Source organism: Gobio gobio (genome assembly GCF_949357685.1).
Source record: "Gobio gobio genome assembly, chromosome: 22".
Classification (NCBI taxonomy): domain Eukaryota; kingdom Metazoa; phylum Chordata; class Actinopteri; order Cypriniformes; family Gobionidae; genus Gobio; species Gobio gobio.
The window spans coordinates 34,329,129-34,347,698 of NC_137118.1; the positions used below are offsets into that span (position 1 = coordinate 34,329,129).

Consider the following 18,570-nt stretch of genomic DNA (forward strand, 5'->3'; position numbering starts at 1 on the left):
ACAACTGTTAGCGAGGGGAAATTTTTTTTATAACTTATCCATTTAAATTATATGTGGAGGATTTTTTATAGTCTATGATTCTGACTTATTTACACTGTTAAATAAATAGATACATTCTCCAAAAACTAGTTTTATCTTACATATTTTTGTTTCTCAAGTGTATATATATCTCATTTAAGGATGTTTAGACTTATTAGGAAAAAGATTTTTGGCAGTATGAACAAAATACAGATTTTATTATTTAAAAAAATACAGACAACATAAATGCTTTTGGCTGGTGAAACATGGTCATACAATGTTGAGAGTGACAAAGGCTTATTTGCAGGATTTTTCAGTGCTGACATTTTAGTCTTTTTTATATAAGTTTCTATTAACAGTCTTAGAACCGTACTTTTAGATTTCAGACCTTTTTTTGAGTCTCTTGCAGAAGATAAGTTACATTTTAAGCAGATGCAGACATTGAATGCCAGCAGGGGGAGTTGTGACACCGGTTTGTTCAAAGTGTCCAATCGTGATCACACCCCTGTGTCGGAGCTCTCTGGTGCTTTTGCAGCAGGCTCATGACTGTTCTCCTGGGTGAAGTCTCCATTCGGGTCCTTCATGGTACTGGGCTGCTGCGTGTCTTTGTTCTCCTCTGTCTTGTTCCCCAGAACTCTCTCCTCATCCTCTCTACTCTCCTTTTGTGCTGTGGTGACCTCTGATAGCATGATGCAGGTCTCAGTTGGCTGCCCGTCCACTTGGCCTTCATTCCTGTATGGTGATTCACTCTTTTCTCTTATGGCACGTAGGTCAACGCTGTTGTGACGAAGATGGAGACTAGAGATGAGTCCTCTCAGGTGACAAACCTGGCAGGCGCATATCAGTGTGGTCAGCAGCAATGTCATGCAGCCCACTGTGAGAGCAACCACAACCAGTTGCAGACTATCTCCAGTTGGCAGTAAGAAGATACACTGTCCTTTAATGGGTTCAGGAGTGGCCGGTGTGCAGACTGATTGTTGAGGCTTTGTTGGTACAGATGTTGGTACAGATGTTGGTACAGATGTTGGTGTCATTTTCAGTAAAGTTTGGATGGATGATGGTATGTGAGTACTGGCTTCTATTATAGGTGAATTGTTATTTTGTGTGACTGAATTGGTTGTGTTGGTGATAGCTGTCTTGTTAGCATGTGCTGTTCCGAAGAGCAATGCAAAGTACACAAAACAAGTGATTCTGGGGCTTATCATGGTTCTGTGAAATATAAGAGAAAGGAGAAGTTCTGTTATTTTATTTTCTGTTAAATTTCTTATAAATAAGCTATACACCATATTAATCATTTATATATACTTGAATTGTTCTGTCAAAATCAGTTGCTGCTAGAAAATTCATTTTCAAAATCAAATGAACGTGTTTCTTAATACTTTAACCCACTTTTTCTACCAATTAAAACATTGACTATTGGTGACATATTGGAACATACGGTCTCAAAAACAAGTGTATAAATATTAATATGTATAAAAAAAGAATACTATTTTTATTTATATTCTAATATTCTGTATATATTAATAATATGTACATATATATGTATACATTAAAATTTTTATATATATAAAATATTTAGTAGTGCCCAAAAGTGATGACCACTTTTGGCCAGGCGGTCCTACAAAGAAATTATGAACACGTGCAAAAAAAGAACTAACTAAATATTAATGACTGATTATGTTGTAGTCAATGTATGCTTTTTTCCGGTAATCTTTTTTTTTTTCTATACATTATTATTATTATTATTATTATTATTATTATTATTACTATTACTATTTTTATAATTATTGCTATTATTTTCATACTAAAATAAAATCTATGTAGGTGAATTTTGCCTTTTTTGACAAATAATTTTGTTAGATAAATACCTTAACCTTTAGTTATTAAGTTATTATTCCCTCATATTAATTTTTTTATTAATAATAATAATAATAATAAAGCATTTTCCTCATATTTTGATGGGTTAATCGAACTTGGAGGGTCATATATCAAATATCACTTTACATCACTTTAGGCCACTATTGTATATTATTTATAACTCTTAAATCTACACATTTTCATTTATTTTTGAGACATCTACAGAGTCAAAAACAAGTGTATGTAACTTAGTATATTATTATATATCTAAATGTATATACTTTTTATCACTTAAATCTTAACTTAAACTTAAATTAGTTTTTGTGAGCCTTTTTTAATAAAATGACTATAAATTGTTTTATTTATGAGCTTCAAGCTCCTCAATTTCAAAGTAAATGGTTTCTTACCTTTTCGGTTTATGCTGAGGTTCTGTTATCTGAAGAGGCTTCAATAACTCTGTGTGAATGTGTTCACGCTGTAAATTAGAGCACTAGAGAAGTGTGCACTATTTTTGAGAAGTGGTCATTTTAAAGCCGAGCCTGCAGGTGCACACACACTCATTAACCAGCGACAAGTTTCCTGCCTTTACTTTCACTTCTGCTTCGGCTCTTATATTAGACATGCACATTAACCAATGTGTGGCTTGGTTCATTGTGGCTTTAGTCACATCTATTCAAGGCTAGTAATATGTGTAAAGACGAGGGGTGTGCGTTATTGACAAAAATTATATCTCGATATGTTCTGGGATTTTGGCGGTAACCGTGATCAGACAGTATTTTGCTGAGTGTGTTATTGTACTGGTACCGTGGCAGGTTTAGGACTGCCATGGACGGCTGACTCCTAAAGTTTTATTGGAAACAACATTTTCCAATAAGTTTAAATCTTTTACATACAATTTTTTTTTACATTTATAAGGGCTTTTTTTCTTGCCTAATTAAATGTAGCCTATGCATCCTTTATTATGTCAAATTATTTAATACAGGAAACATGGAAGATGAATCTGAAGTGTCATTTAGATGTATTTACACGGACTGTTCAATGCAGCTCAGAGGTGACATAAATGCATTTAACCTGCAGTTACAAATGCATAAATAATGTTGTGATGTTTTAAAATATATGATATATGAAATGATTTTAAAATTGAAAAGATACTTTAAATATGAAACTAAAACAGCCAGTAGGTAACCAGCAAGTCAGTGTTATTGAGCGAATCAATGAGTCATGAATTCAACCAATTTTTTCAATTGGCTCATCGTTTCAGGAAGCATTTGACTTTCTTAATAAGTGTGTCATTGAATCATTCATTCAACCGATTCGTTAAAATGAACTGATTCATTCAGTAATGAAACACCTCTGTGTGGTACTCAGAGACAAAAACAGTTCTGCTGTGGCTTTGTTTGGAATTATTTTCATCAGTGAAATGGAACAAAACGGACACTATCGTGACTAAACCTATTGACAAAATTGTGTCTAAAATGTAAGTCACTTAATTGTTTATTAAACCGTTGTATAAATTCGATATCACCTTTGCAGTCGTGCTGATATTTGTGGAAAAACGGCACTCTTTGTGTGATTGCTTTCCTATATCATATGATATATAGCCTAGAAGGCAAATACTCCTGGTCATAAAGGGGCATTTTTACTGCATCATAATAGAATAAATCACACAGTGATTGCATACACTCTAAATACGTACATGCGCTAGTCCAACCTAAACTGAAAAGGCTACATCACAGAGTGTATCCACTCTCTAGATGTGGATGTAAAAATAAATTGCATTGTTTTCTCCTTTTGATCTTTTAATTAAAATAATTCTCAAAAATCTAACTTTTCATTTGTAGTAAAAGAGGGAGGGAAAATCACATTACGAAATAAATGTTTTTCTCCAAAACACGATGGACACAATAATTGGCACCCCTAGAATTTTTTTATGAGTAAAATATCTTTGAAGTATATTCCCATTCATTTTTTTTTTATTTTAGCATACCAGGGTGACTTGGAACATGACACAAAGGCAAAATTCCCTTAATCATCCATCACAATGAGTAAAATCAAAGAATATGATGATGTGCAGCTAAAGATGGTTGATAATTTTGTTCACACGTATATGAAAATCGCTAAAGCATTGAAAATCCCCATTTCCACTATCAGGGCAATAATTAAGTAGTTCCAGTCAACTACATTACATTACATTTAATCATTTAGCAGATGCTTTTATCCAAAGCGAATTACAAATGAGGAGAGCAATAGAAGCAACTAAACAAACAAGGGGCAACAGCATGCAAGTGCTGTAACAAGTATCAATTAATCTAGCGGAGTACACATAGTACAGTACAGATTTTGTATTTATTTTTTAAACGCAAACATAAAAAATAATAGAATAGTTAAGTGCTAGTCTTTATTGGTCAGGTTGCTGCTGGAAAAGATGTGTGTTTAGAAGTTTTTTTTAAATGGCTACAGACTCGGCTGCTCGAATTGAGATGGGCAGGTTGTTCCACCTGGTGGGTACGGTCCAAGAAAAGGTCAGTGAGAGTGATTTCCTGCCTCTTTGGGATGGCACCATGAGGCGTCGTTCACTTGCAGAACGCAAGCGAGTTTAGGTATATTGGTGCAGGGCCAGTGGTTGCTTTGTAGGCGAGCACCATTTTCTATAGGGTTCAGGTCAGTAGCTTCATTTTGTGCTCAGTTACATTTTTGTGTTGATTTTGATGTGTGTTTTGGAACATTGGCCTGATGGAAGATCCAACCATGGCCCATTATAAGATTTCTAAAGATGTTACGAATCTGCCTGGAAGAGGATGTGTCTATATCGTCCTAATGTTAGTAGGAAAGTTTGAGTGGCCAAAAACTCTCCAAGGATCACAGATGGAGAATTTCAGAGATTAGTTGAGTTTTTGGGGTCAGAAAGACAAAAAACGTTATGAAACAACCGCTACATTACCACAAGTTGTTCGGGAGAGTTTCAAGAAAAATTCTCCCGCTCATCCAGAAACTCCAGCATTCAGTTGTCAGACACACGACTGGATGTAAACAAGGATAAAAAGTACTCCATGCCCACGGTTAGATATACTGCTGGATCTGAGAAATTTTTGGCCTATTTCTTTGCTGGCGGTCGTGGACCTCTTCTTCAGATTCATGGCATAATGGATTCTTGTAAATACTAGAATACAAAACCTGACCGCAAAAATCGTATAATGGGCCATGGTTGGATCTTCCATCAGGCCAATAATCCAAAACAAACATCAAAATCAACACAAACATGTCACTGAGCACAAAATGAAGCTTCTACCATGGCCATCCCAGTTCTCTGACCTGAACCCTATAGAAAATGAGTTGGCTGAACCGAAGAGAAGAAGCACAAACATGGAGCTGGGTTTCTGAAGGATATGGAGAGATTCTGTATGAAGGAATTGTCTCTGATCTCTTGTCAGGTGTTCTCCAAACTCATCAGGCATTATAGGAGAAGACTCAAGAGCTGTTATCTTTAGAAAATGAGGTTGAAAAGGGTAAAAGGGTGCCAATAATTATGTCCAACATGTTTTGGAGGAAAACGTTTATTTCATAAAGAGATTTTCCCCACATTTTCAATTCTTTTACTTCAATAAAAGGTTAGATTTTTGTTAATTCTTTTGATAAAAGATCAAAAGGATTAACAATGCAGATGTATTTTTACAGGCTACTTTGTTCATATTTACTTAATTTAATTCTGACAACAACTGTATGTATTGTACACTCCTAGTAAAGACATTTCACAGCGTTTCTTTTTTTAATCATGAACCAGTGCATGTCATAGGTGATTTGCCCATGATTTTAGTCTAGAAGTTTTATTCTTTTCTATAACCTTCAAAACGCAAGTTTATATGACCATTGAAAACACTCTCTGGCTTTATCAAGCAAGCATCAAAGTTTGTTTTCCTTTTTCTAGTTATTCATCTTAAAATAACAGCGTTCAGTGGGTTTGCAGGCCTTTATTTCTGTTAGGTTGACTTTCTATTTTCATCTCCCTCACAGGTTCAAGACGGGCCAGATAAATGGGGACTTGCTCATATATCACGTGCTTCTTACCCTCAAACCTTACTACGCCAAACCCTACGAGCTAGTGGTGGACTTGACGCATGCTGGCCCTAGCAATCGCTTCAAGACCGACTTCCTCTCCAAATGGTTTGTTGTCTTTCCGGGTTTTGCTTATGAGAACGTGGCCGCCATCTACATCTATAACTGTAATACATGGGTACGAGAATACACCAAATACCATGAGAGACTGTTGACGGGCCTCAAGGGCAGTAAGAAGTTACTGTTCATTGACTCACCCACACGGCTGGCTGAGCATGTGGAACCAGAGGAACAGAAGCTTCCGGCAGCTACTCTTGCACTAGAAGAAGACCTGAAGGTCTTTCACAATGCCCTAAAACTGGCCCACAAAGACACCAAAGTGTCCATTAAGGTGTGTGAAGACGAATACATGAATACTTAGCTCGGCTTCCCTTTTTTATGTTTTATTTCAATAGATTTGATTCTCTCTTCTCCAGGTGGGCAGTACGGCAGTGCAGGTGACCTCAGCCGAACGAACACGAGTCTTGGGTCAGTCTGTCTTCCTCAACGACATCTACTACGCCTCAGAGATTGAAGAGATCTGCCTAGTGGATGAAAATCAGTTCACGCTAACCATCGCTAACCAGGGTACGCCATTGACCTTCATGCACCAGGAGTGTGAGAGCATAGTTCACTCGATTATCCACATCCGTACGCGCTGGGAGCTCTCCCAGCCCGATTCCATCCCCCAGCACACCAAGATCAGGCCCAAAGATGTGCCGGGGACCCTTCTCAACATCGCCCTCCTCAACCTGGGCAGCTCTGACCCCAGTTTAAGGTGATGATTTATACAATTTATACAACAGCTGTCTGATATTTACCAGTGTATTCCTGAATATTTATGTTTCTCTCTGTTTTGTTAAAAGGTCTGCCGCTTATAACCTCCTGTGTGCCTTAACTTGCACCTTCAACCTGAAGATTGAAGGCCAACTTTTGGAGACCTCTGGCCTTTGCATCCCTGCCAATAACACCCTTTTCATCGTGTCCATTAGCAAGACTCTAGCAGCTAATGAGCCTCACCTGACCCTGGAGTTCCTGGAGGAGTGTATCTCTGGTTTCAGCAAGTCCAGTTAGTGCCCCATTAAGCCCTTAATTAAACTTTCAGAAGACCCTGGTGATCCCCAGCTGTTTCGGATCATTATTCGCATTCTGTTTCGCCTTGAATTCCTAATAGGAAGTTCCTACTTTCAACTGCTACTAAAAGGCATCATTAGTCCACAAATGTTTATACCGACTGTGTATTTGCTTTTTTTCAGTTATGTCTACAAGAATGAACGGTTTGTCTAGAGATAAGGATGAGGAGTATTTAGCACAGCAGGGTCCAGGAGCACTCAAGTATGGAAGTTTTCTGCTAACCAATGACGTTCCTCCATGTATGCAGGTATAGAACTAAAGCACCTGTGTTTGGAGTACATGACTCCTTGGCTGCTGAACCTGGTACGCTTCTGCAAGCACAGTGACGATGCCAAGCGCCAACGAGTTACTGCAATTCTGGACAAACTCATTACAATGACGATCAATGAAAAGCAGATGTATCCATCTATTCAGGCCAAGATTTGGGGGAGCTTGGGACAGGTAACAGAAATAATCTTAAAATTATATATTAATGTAACAGAATTAACAGAATTGATCTTATTCAGGGTTTTGCTGGGGAGGTGTGAAGGCTTACCAATGGCTGCATGGTGAAACCACGTGCACACACATTGCTATTCGTGGGTTCCCGGTCGTGTTCATGTAGCACGCACTTCCTTAAATATTTTTACTTGCACTGTTGTGTTTGCAATTAATTCGACTTTAGAGAGCATTACTCATGCCAATGTTGAGCTGATGGTAGCTTCCTGTGTCTACAGATAACAGATCTACTTGATGTAGTTCTGGACAGTTTTATAAAAACCAGTGCGACGGGAGGTCTTGGATCCATCAAAGCTGAAGTAATGGCAGACACCGCAGTCGCTTTGGCCTCTGGCAACGTCAAACTGGTGTCTAGCAAGGTGATGTTCATACACACACACTTTGTGAGAGTGAATATAAATGGGACCAAATTTTGAGAATGCTTCTGAACATGTAAAACTGCAACATATGATGCTGTAACAAGCATAGATGCAAACTCCTCACCTTTAGGTGAGAATTCACCTTTTTGAGATCAAAATAGGTCACCTACGAGATTTGCGTAGATCCGATGAGAAGGTGTTTTGGGGGAGGGGGGGATCTTTTTTTTCTCATTTTGTGAAGTGACATTACAAGGTAATAAGGTAATAAAATAAATAAAAATAAATGCGTCAAAGAAAAACGGCCAAGACATGCAGCAAAACAAAGGAAGCAGGCCCTTGAAATTCTCGTGGCTAAACGTCAGAAAAAATAGGGTTTAACTTTCGATGGTGTACAAAGTATCCCATATTGATGCATTTGTAACCAGTGGGATCTTCAGTTTTCAGTTTTGAGTGTTAATAAAGAAGCTAAGATGATTTCCAACATACATTTTATCTGGTTGTTGTCTTCTTGTTTTTGTTTTGTTTATGTATTCAGCTCCCACATCTATTGAATCCTTTTTTGTGTGTTTTATAAAGGGTTGTTTTGCCCTACATAAAACACAAAAACTTTCTTACCTCTTACTGTGCATTCACACCAGATGCGAATGAAGCGAATAAATCGCAGTATTCGCGTGTAGTTGGACGCTTGAACATTTTGAGTTTACTCGCTTCATTCGCGCGTGACATTCACTTCACAACAGACATAAATTCACATCATCATGGGAGGGGCTTCTGCCAGCCGGCTCGTCTCGTTGTGAAATGGCTGACATGGATTCTTTTAAAATACGGCGAATAAGCTCAATTTGCCGGCTTTAGCTAGCTTGTCTCCATATGTATATATAGCTCAAATTGAGTAAAGAGCGTTTTTTACAACTAACCAGACTGTCCGACCTCCTCACTCATTTTCTTCCAAGCAAGATCCTTTTTATTCCTGTTTCTATAAAGTATGAAGATGTATCGTACAGCTCCGGGGATCCACATATTGATTCTGTCCTCATTGTTGTCACTACTAGAGCAAGCTCCTATCCACCAAAGTTCAGATTTTTCAACTTGCGCGATTTGCGGCATTCGTGCGAATCACGCGTCAAAAACGCTCAATTCGCACCGCAGAATGTCTATTCGCGTCTTTGCATTGACTTAACATGTAACTTAACATGGACTTAACATGTAAATCACTCGCGTGAAACGCTCCATTTGCGTCTAGTGTGAACGCACCATTACCTGTTAGAATTAGTTTTCAGGCAGATGCAAAGATACTTAATAGTGTCTTGAAAAAAAAGGTGTCCTGACCTCAGACAATGTTTTCTCTACCCACGCAATGTTCTCACCTTTTTTTTTTTACCCCTCACCCATTTGCATCCCTGAACTAGAGCTGTAATTCTATGAGCACAGTGTGACTCACAGATGTGGTTTGGTTGGTTTCTTCCTCTCTCGCCGTTGTTCTTGCTCTCTTTAACCACTCTGGTCGGCCTGTCTCTATTTCTCTCTCTCTTTGTCATGAGAGATAGTTGATGGCACTCAGGTCATGGACTTGATGTTGGCTCATTGAGCTCAGCTGGGTTCTGTGAACCAGACAGACTTAACATATGAATATTTCATTGAAACAACTTCTTAATTCTCAAGCAGAACAATTCCCTGACTGCTGGTTTTCCTGTTAATTGGAAACAGGAAATATGTTTTTGTAATTTAATTTCTTCAGTGTTTTTATATATTGAGCTGTCGGTTGTTATTTAGTATTATTTATATATTCTATTATAGTATTTCTTAATCATTTGAATTAGCTTTTTAATTTTTATATTAAAAAAATTCATTTAAATTTTAGTAATTTTGTGCTTTTGTCATTTTTTTTTTCTTCAGTGCTTGTTTTTTATTTATGTTTTAGTTTAGTTTAAGTTTAAGTTTTTCAACTTGTTTTATTTTAACTTTTTTTTCCATTTACTGAAACCTATTTTTAATAGTTTTAGTCTGCGGTAACAACTGTTCTCTCTTCTAAATTATTATTATTAATTAATTATGCCGTCGCACTTACCCACAGGTGATCATTCGGATGTGTAAAATCATCGATAAGACGTGTCTATCACCCACACCAACGTTGGAGCAGCACCTGATGTGGGATGACATCGCCATCCTGGCCAGGTACATGCTCATGCTGTCCTTCAACAACTCTCTGGATGTAGCCGCCCACCTGCCCTACCTCTTCCATGTTGTGACCCTGCTGGTGGCCACGGGGCCTCTGTCGCTGCGGGCATCCACGCATGGCTTGGTTATCAACATCATCCATTCCCTCTGCACATGCTCCCAGCTGTGCTTCAGCGGTAAGCGGATGTCAATGCCCTAGAGAGATGTTTTCATGCATCAGTGAGTTATTGATTACTGAAACGTCTTGTTTTTCTGCTGTGCAGAGGAGACCAAGCAGGTGTTGCGTCTAAGTCTGACAGAGTTCTCCCTGCCAAAGTTCTACCTGCTGTTCGGCATCAGCAAGGTCAAATCGGCTGCGGTCATTGCCTTTCGTTCCAGCTACAGGGATCGTTCTTTCTCTCCAGGCTCCTATGAGAGAGAGACCTTTGCTCTGTCATCCCTGGAGACGGTTACCGAAGCATTGCTGGAGATCATGGAGGTACGTTATACCTCGTAAAGCATCAAGCCATAAATCATATCTCTTCCATCTTAAGTAGACGGAAAGACTTTTAAACATCATATTGATACAAAATCCTGCTCTATATAGCTATTTTTGTTGCTTTGCACAGCATTTTTAGTATTTAGTGTGGACACTTGTTGCCTGGAAGTATGGAAGTAAAATAAATCCAAATGTTTTTGAAACAAAAAAGCTTGTTGAAATGCACTACTTGAAAAAATATGCATTGCATTAACCATGCTTGCATTTTAATGCATTGTATTTTTAGGGCTTGCATTTTTATGGGCTGAAATTCAACATGGTTGTATATTTAAGATGTGAATATTACAAATTTGCTTCAACAAATTCAGGGTTTCAAATTTGACGGAAAATTCAACAGTTCACTGTCACGAGAAACTACGGCTGGGCCGATAAACAATATCATATCGAATCGCGGAAAAATTTATGCCGATAACGATGATAAGCTCTGGACATTTTTACCCAATATAGATTACTCTAACACCCAATCGCACAGCAGAAATAAACCTGACAACAGCCAGTCAGAGCCAGTCAGCATGCAGCTTTTAACTTGCACATCAAAAGTACTGCACGCTCTACTGGCAAAGAAAACTCGACACGAGAAGGAAAAAATGAGTGAAAGCGGTGACAAACTTTAAATCAAAAGTGAAACTCATCATTGAGTCATCATCCAAAGACGACGAATTTGTTGATAAAAGGTAGCACAAATTGGTACTCATTTGCGCCACACAGACGGCTCGGGTCAAAGTACAAACGGCAGCGCAGCGCGAGCTCACTTCAGCAGATCCGTTTACTCTGATCGGTCACGCAACACTAAACAGCGCAGTGAGATCCAGTGAGAAGCACGTGCATTTAGTGAAAAACACAAATGTCTCGGTGATTTAAACTATTTTAAAGCCAGACAAAACAGCGCTGACAATCAAGAGAAACGCTGTGCTCAATGATACAGTCAGAAGGATTTTCGATCTTTTCCATAGTTTACCATGGATTTACTGTTCTGACACTAACTGCACCATGGTACTGTTTTAGAAATGTGGGATATATTCATTTAGAAATGTGGTATATATTCATATAGAATTATTATATTATTAATTTAGACATGTATTAAAGGAGTAATGGAATATTATTACAGTATTTTTATTTGTGCATTTATAGGCTACTAAACAAATACCATAGAAACCATATAGCCTAGATACATTTGACCATGGCAGTGAAGAGCTATATGCGTTAGGGTGGGGCGATGTCTCCTAAATTGGCAGTTGACGATGTTTACAGTAAAACATTGTGATGGACGATGATATCGTCTTTTTTTTATTAATACAAATATATAATTTACTATATCTGTATTTTACTATCTCTTTACACAACGAAATTATATAGTTTTTAAGTAGAAAATAGTATTTACTATTTTCTACTTAAAAACTATATAATTTCGTTATTTAACTAACCCAAATAATTACTCATCCGCGCTTGCACGTGAGGGAAAAAAGTAGCTTCCTTCCACTTAAGAAGAGTTGTGCTCTTTTTATTTTAATATATCTCTTTACATAAATAATATTTTCTACTTCAAAACTATAATTTCGTTACTAACCCAGTGTTTTGTATGTGAATGCTGTTTTACGTGAATAATACAGAGTGAAGAACAAAGCTTTGTTTACAAAGGAAATAAATTTGCAGCCATGAATGGATTCATGCCGAATGAGAGCGGTAGGCTGAGCCCAATTTAAGATTTGTCAGCTTTTTTATGCTGTTTTGCGATTTCCGTGAATTTTAACAATAGGCTTAACTTTAGTCCATTTTATCCCACATGGACATCTCGTTTCTTTTCTCAAATCTTCACTCGCGTCGCACCCATTTTCGCAGGGAATTATAAACGTTTCTTCCTTTCGTTTTTTTTATAATTAAGTCTATTAGGCTACCCATTCAAGTCCTTTACTGTGGGAAAGTAGAAAAACACTGTAGGACGAATAGGCTACCTATTTATTTAATTTTATTTAACACAGTTTGTGCTTGTTATTAGACTTGGTAAGAAGCGTCAAGTTTATTTGAATAGCGCATTTCACACACAGGCCATTTTACTTTCGTTTTCTCTGGCAATGAATAATCAAACATAGCTTAAATGTCTTGACCCTGTGGAAGATAACATTTGCTCTTCAGAACCTTTACAACAAGTGTTGCTTTGCAACACACATGAAGATGAAGATATTTGAGAAGGTGTCCAGCTCGTGTTTCATCTCGCGCAGAGCGGTATATGGCATCCTTGAGGGGAAATTACTTTTCTTTCTTTTTTTTACTAATATTACATTTTCTTATATTCTTTAGGTTACCATTATTTACTGATAATTGTTTAAATGTTTTACAGGCTGTGGTGTGTTGTTTCACTGACGGAAGTGCTGAAATAAACACGCATGCTTATGAAATGGATGTTTGAGCCTCGTTTATTATTTCAAAATGTAGGCTATATCTGGCATAGACTACAGTATTTAAAATAGAATATATGCATTAGTTTATTCTCAATTTAATTTACAGAGCAATCCCTGCTAAGTTTTTAGTTTAACTATAGAAGAGGATTTAGTGTGCGTTGCACTCACAACAAGACTCGCAATGGGGGGCGTGGCATCACGATGGTGGCGATGATATCGTCCATCGGCACAACCCTAATATGCGTGTTTTTAACTGTGTTTATCATGATCTAAAAATCTATGATACTATGGAAGACCAATGGTTCATTTTAATAAAACTCAGTCATATATTTAAATTTTACCATATAAAAATGAGGTTGTTACCATTTTTACAGTGTTTTCCGTGTTTTTGTTGATGAACATAAATGTACATCTAACTCCTAACTACTACTACTGTCAACTCACTGTCAAATGTGCATTTCTAAGACGAACCGTGTAATATTATTAATACTGCAGCTGAAGATATATGCCAAAATCAGTTTCATGACTAGAAACAATATCACCCGTTAGCACATGCGGAAACCTAAGACATTCATTTTTTCTATTAAGAAATTGAAAAAATTACTGGAAATTACAGGAAAAATTACTGGAAAAGTGTAAGGAACTAAAAAACATGAAGCGTTTGTCATATTCTGACAATAAAGAGTAGTTTAAAACCACAATTAACAGTCTGCAATTAAGTAACCGCGAAGACTTAAATGTAAACACAGCTTTTGTGTCTTTAACAGCTTTTCCATATATATACTGGCCCTGATAATCATCACAAATACGTATCGCTTGCTCCATTTCTGTAAATCCATTTAATGAATGAATGACTCTCTACCGCTCTGGTCTTCGTCAACAGCCGCTTGCACCACCTGCTGGTGAGGTTGACTAACAGCAGATGGAGATTATGTTCCCGGATGTGAACTGTTTAATTTTCTGTCAAATTTGAACCACCGAATTTGTGTACGCGAATTTGTAAAGCGAAATAAAATGAATCTTATAGGTTGTATTTTTGCATTTTGGAAATTAAATCTGAGAGGTGAATATGGATTATTGAATTTTTTTAATAATGCAAATTTTTTCATCTTAAATATACAACCATGTTGAATTTCAGCCCATAAAAATGCAAGCCCTAAAAATACAATGCATTAAAATGCAAACATGGTTAATGCAATGTATATTTCTTCAAGTAGTGCATTTCAACAAGCTTTTTTGTTTCAAAAACATTTGGCATTATTTTACTTCCATAGTTAAGATGTAACATAGTGCAATGCTATTTCAACAAAGGGCTAGCAGATCTGTTAGAAGTAACTTTTTAACTTTTGCATGTTCACAGGATAAAGATGTTTAATTACTGGAAGTCATAATAAAGATAAAATGTTGTGCATCTGCCGGTTTCATTTCTCTATATTTTTCTGTGTTGGTAAGCATTACGTACTGGTTAAAAGTACGTCACAGGGTTTGACTGGGTTTTTCCCTTTGTGTTTTAGGCATGTATGAGGGACATTCCAGGCTGTAAATGGCTGGACCAGTGGACCGATCTGGCACAGAAGTATGCAAACTGCTCTATACAGATGAATCATTAAATAATTTATTAATAATTAATAAAAAGTTGAAGTTTCAATGCAGATTCATGATGAACATGTATGTGTGTGTTTAATGTGCAGGTTTGCCTTTCAATATAATCCATCCTTGCAGCCACGGGCTCTTGTGGTATTTGGCTGCATCAGTAAACGGGTCACACATACCCAAATGAAACAAATCATACGGATCCTGAGCAAGGCCAGCCCTCTCCTCAGCATCGACCGGGTCAGAACCTGTCTAAACTGTCTGTCTTCCTTTAAAGCAAACAAGGGCTAGTCATGAAAATGAGTCAATCCATAAGCTGTCCTGTGTACTGTTTTTGCTCTGCTCTGGAAAGTATTAGATGATCCTGTGCCCATCATCTCAGTTGCCATCTAGCTTTGATGTTTTCTGTCATTTAAGAAGAACTGTTTTTGTTTTTTATTCTCAGGGTTTGGAGAGCTGCCTGAAGAGTCCTGATAACTGTAATAGCCAGGTGCTGATCGAAGCCACCGTCATTGCCCTCACTAAACTACAGCCTCTACTAAACAAGGTATTAAATTACAGTGCTTTTCTAAAAATGTGTGAGTGTGAGAAAGAGAGCCAGTGTGACTTGTTTAGCTGTGTGGGTTTCGTTCAGGACTCACCGATGCACAAAGCGCTCTTCTGGGTGGCTGTGGCTGTGCTGCAGTTGGACGAGGTGAATCTGTACTCTGCCGGAACCGCTTTGCTGGAACAGAACCTACACACACTTGATAGTCTGCGAGTCTTCAACGACAAGGTTCTAATATAACACTCTTACATGTCAAATTGCAGCACATATACAAACATATGTAGGACGACACTATATCGGAAACCACCTCTTATTAGCGGTTGCAGAATAAATGAATCATGGTTGAAAAATACACTTCCAAATAGGGTAGTTCTACAGTGGCAATAGTAACCAAAAATGTGCTTTTGGGTACTTGAAAATAAAGATTTTTGGGAAGTTGACATTTTGTAGTTAACATTGTAGCATGCTATTCTCCATCTAAAACCATTTCAAACAACATTTTGTTGATTTGTGATTGAAACAACTAAAAAAAAGAACTAGTGAAAGGATTTGTCCCGTCTATCTATCAGAGTCCTGAGGAGGTGTTTATGGAGATTCGTCAGCCTTTGGAATGGCACTGCAAACAGATGGACCATTTTGTAGGTCTCAACTTCAACTCTAACTTTAATTTTGCTTTGGTCGGACACCTACTGAAAGGTAAATAAATAGGTTTTATGCAAAAAAATATTCAAATGTTTTGTGTGTTGGTTGGGAAACTATCAAATTTCTGTTTTGTTTTGGCAGGGTTCCGACACCCCTCCCCCACCACAGTGGCACGGACCATCCGTATCCTGCACATGCTGTTGGCCTTGGTAGGAAAGCACCTGAACTGTGACAAGTTTGAGGTGAACACACAGAGCGTGGCATATCTGGCAGGTAAGGAAACCACTGCTATCTCGCCTTTCCTTCTCTGGGTTGTCTTCACGTTGGTTATTTAGGGTCCAGTATAGTGAGTAATGTCGCGCACTTGTATAGCTCTCCTCCCAGTGTCAGAAGAAGTGCGAAGCCGCTGCAGCCTGAAACACAGGAAGTTGTTGCTACTCTCTGATGTTACCATGGAGAATGTTCCCATGGATATGTACTCTGTACATCATGAGGATTCCGCCTGCAGGCACCACCTAGACAGAAGATCAGGGTAACTTCACACCCATCACCTTTTGTGAAATGCTAACTTTTTACATACTAGTTCATAAATCATGAACTTTGTCATTCAGAATGCTGCGAGAATGCCAGCTGTGGGCATCCCCGAAGGTCTCAGAGCGGTACTTGGTGGCCCAGTACCCCATAGTGGGCCAGATCAGCCCACGAACACGCAAATCCATGAGCCTGGACATGGGGCAACCCTCCCAGGTCAACACAAAGAAGCTTCTGGGTAATGTATTAAGAAAACAATGTCATATACAGTATATGTATGTACACCGATCAGGCATAACATTATGACCGGTGAAGTGAATTACACTGATCACGGCACCTGTTAGTGGGTGGGACATATTAGGCTGCAAGTGAACATTTTGTCCTCAAAGTTGATGTGTTAGAAGCAGGAAAAATGGGCAAGCGTAAGGATTTGAGCGAGTTTCACAAGGGCCAAATTGTGATGGCTAAACGATTGGGTCAGAGCATCTCCAAAATTGCAACTCTTGTGGGGTGTTCCCGGTCTGATGCTTTGGGCAATGTTCTGCTGGGATACCTTGGGTCCAGCCATCCATATGGATGTTACTTTGACACCTACCTAAGCATTGTTGCAGACCATGTACACCCTTTCATGGAAACGGTATTCCCTGGTGGCTGTGGCCTCTTTCAGCAGAACAATGCACCCTGCCACAATGCAAAAATGGTTCAGGGCTGTTTTGGCAGCAAAAGGGTGACCAACACAATATTAGGAAGGTGGCCATAATGTTATCCCTAATCGTTGTATACCTTAATGCTTTTAAATATTAGATTAGTTTGTTATAGTGATTTTAATTTTCTTAAAATGTTTTCCTTAGGCACCAGGAAAAGCTTTGACCACCTGATATCAGACAGCAAAGCACCGAAGAGGCCTGAAATGGAGTCGGGTATCACAACGCCGCCCAAGATGAGGAGAGTGGCTGAAAATGAATATGAAATTGGTGAGGGTCACAAAGGTGTGAATGATTCTCAATGTTTGCATCCATTTATAACTTTTTGTTTCCTGTTGAAAGAAACTCCAAGAATCTCCCATCACCACTTGCGGAAGGTCTCTGTGTCTGAGTCCAATGTTCTGCTTAATGAGGAAGTTCTCACAGATCCCAAAATCCAGGCGCTGCTTCTGACTGTGCTGGTAATCTCTTTATTTCTCGGAATAAATACATATTTTTTCAGTTCCTCATTCACAGATCAATTTGCATTTATGATTTAAATATTTGTTACTTTTTCTATCATTTTCTGTTCCTCTGAAGTCTTGCGTCTTACTTCCTGCCCCCCTACCCGCCATTTCCTTTAAACATGCATTCATCCTCTGAATTTTGACAAATCTGTATTATTGAATGATTTTTCAGGCCACTCAGGTGAAAAACACATCGGATGAATTTGAGCAGAGGGTCCTGTATGAGTTTTTAGCTGAGGCCAGTGTTGTCTTCCCAAAGGTCTTTCCTGTTGTGTAAGTCCAAATGTACCTGCTCTTCAGTAAATATGACATTGAATGATGAAATTAGACTCTCATTGTTGTGTTTTGCTTTTTATTTCAGTCACAACCTCCTGGATTCAAAGATTAATACTTTGTTGTCACTGTGTCAGGACCCAAATCTTCTGAACCCAGTCCATGGAATTGTGCAGAGTGTAGTTTATCATGAAGAGTCGCCACCTCAGTACCAAACGTCCTACCTGCAAAGTAAAGTATCTCACATCTCTCGTATACATGCACACATCTAAAACTAGTTTCATGTTTAATCTGATTAAGGATTGAGATGATACTCAGTTTGAGCAATGCAGGATCAGTGGATGTGAGTCTGATCTGTAAATGTGAGAATCTGATAGGTGGATGCCAGAGTCTGATATGCAGATATGAGAGTCTGAACTGTAAATGTCAGAGTCTGATGGGCAGATGAAGGATCTATGATTGCTAGAGTCCAATGAGAAGCTGTGAAAATCATCCTGTAATCAATGAATGAGTGACTGAGTGGGTACACCGAGTCTAGTGAGTGAGTACTCAGAATCTATAACATTTTTACTTACCTCCACAGCTTTTGGGTTTAATGGACTCTGGAGGTTTGCTGGTCCTTTCTCTAAGGTAAGTGACACAAAATTTGTTCTCAAAATGCAAGAGAAAAACATTAACAATAATCTTTTATATATACACTA

The 18,570-nt window shown here is 38.2% G+C and overlaps 2 protein-coding genes across 6 annotated transcripts in view; one reads left to right on the forward strand and one right to left on the reverse strand.

Annotated features, from left to right (window-relative positions):
- Positions 1-18,570, forward strand: part of nf1b (neurofibromin 1b) — an 82,539-nt gene that overhangs the window by 56,655 nt on the left and 7,314 nt on the right. For 3 of the 5 annotated variants that reach the window (XM_079805420.1, XM_079805421.1, XM_079805422.1), the window contains 20 exons: positions 5,887-6,319; positions 6,405-6,745; positions 6,834-7,036; positions 7,349-7,542; positions 7,818-7,958; positions 10,033-10,312; positions 10,400-10,614; positions 14,588-14,649; positions 14,765-14,906; positions 15,112-15,213; positions 15,301-15,441; positions 15,783-15,909; positions 15,997-16,128; positions 16,228-16,387; positions 16,467-16,624; positions 17,238-17,360; positions 17,433-17,551; positions 17,769-17,869; positions 17,958-18,100; positions 18,453-18,499. In XM_079805420.1, the coding sequence (XP_079661546.1) occupies positions 5,887-6,319; positions 6,405-6,745; positions 6,834-7,036; positions 7,349-7,542; positions 7,818-7,958; positions 10,033-10,312; positions 10,400-10,614; positions 14,588-14,649; positions 14,765-14,906; positions 15,112-15,213; positions 15,301-15,441; positions 15,783-15,909; positions 15,997-16,128; positions 16,228-16,387; positions 16,467-16,624; positions 17,238-17,360; positions 17,433-17,551; positions 17,769-17,869; positions 17,958-18,100; positions 18,453-18,499 (3,364 nt within the window). Of the gene's footprint in view, positions 1-5,886; positions 6,320-6,404; positions 6,746-6,833; positions 7,037-7,348; positions 7,543-7,817; positions 7,959-10,032; positions 10,313-10,399; positions 10,615-14,587; positions 14,650-14,764; positions 14,907-15,111; positions 15,442-15,782; positions 15,910-15,996; positions 16,129-16,227; positions 16,388-16,466; positions 16,625-17,237; positions 17,361-17,432; positions 17,552-17,768; positions 17,870-17,957; positions 18,101-18,452; positions 18,500-18,570 lie in introns of all 5 variants that reach the window. The other 2 variants (XR_013815626.1, XM_079805419.1) reach the window with 1 other exon arrangement.
- LOC307118305 (uncharacterized protein) lies at positions 211-2,534 on the reverse strand. The gene is made up of 2 exons (XM_079803886.1): positions 2,283-2,534; positions 211-1,227 (listed from the first exon to the last, which is right to left on the reverse strand). Exon 2 carries the CDS (start codon positions 1,221-1,223, stop codon positions 516-518), a length of 708 nt encoding a protein of 235 aa, XP_079660012.1. The 5' UTR covers positions 1,224-1,227; positions 2,283-2,534; the 3' UTR covers positions 211-515.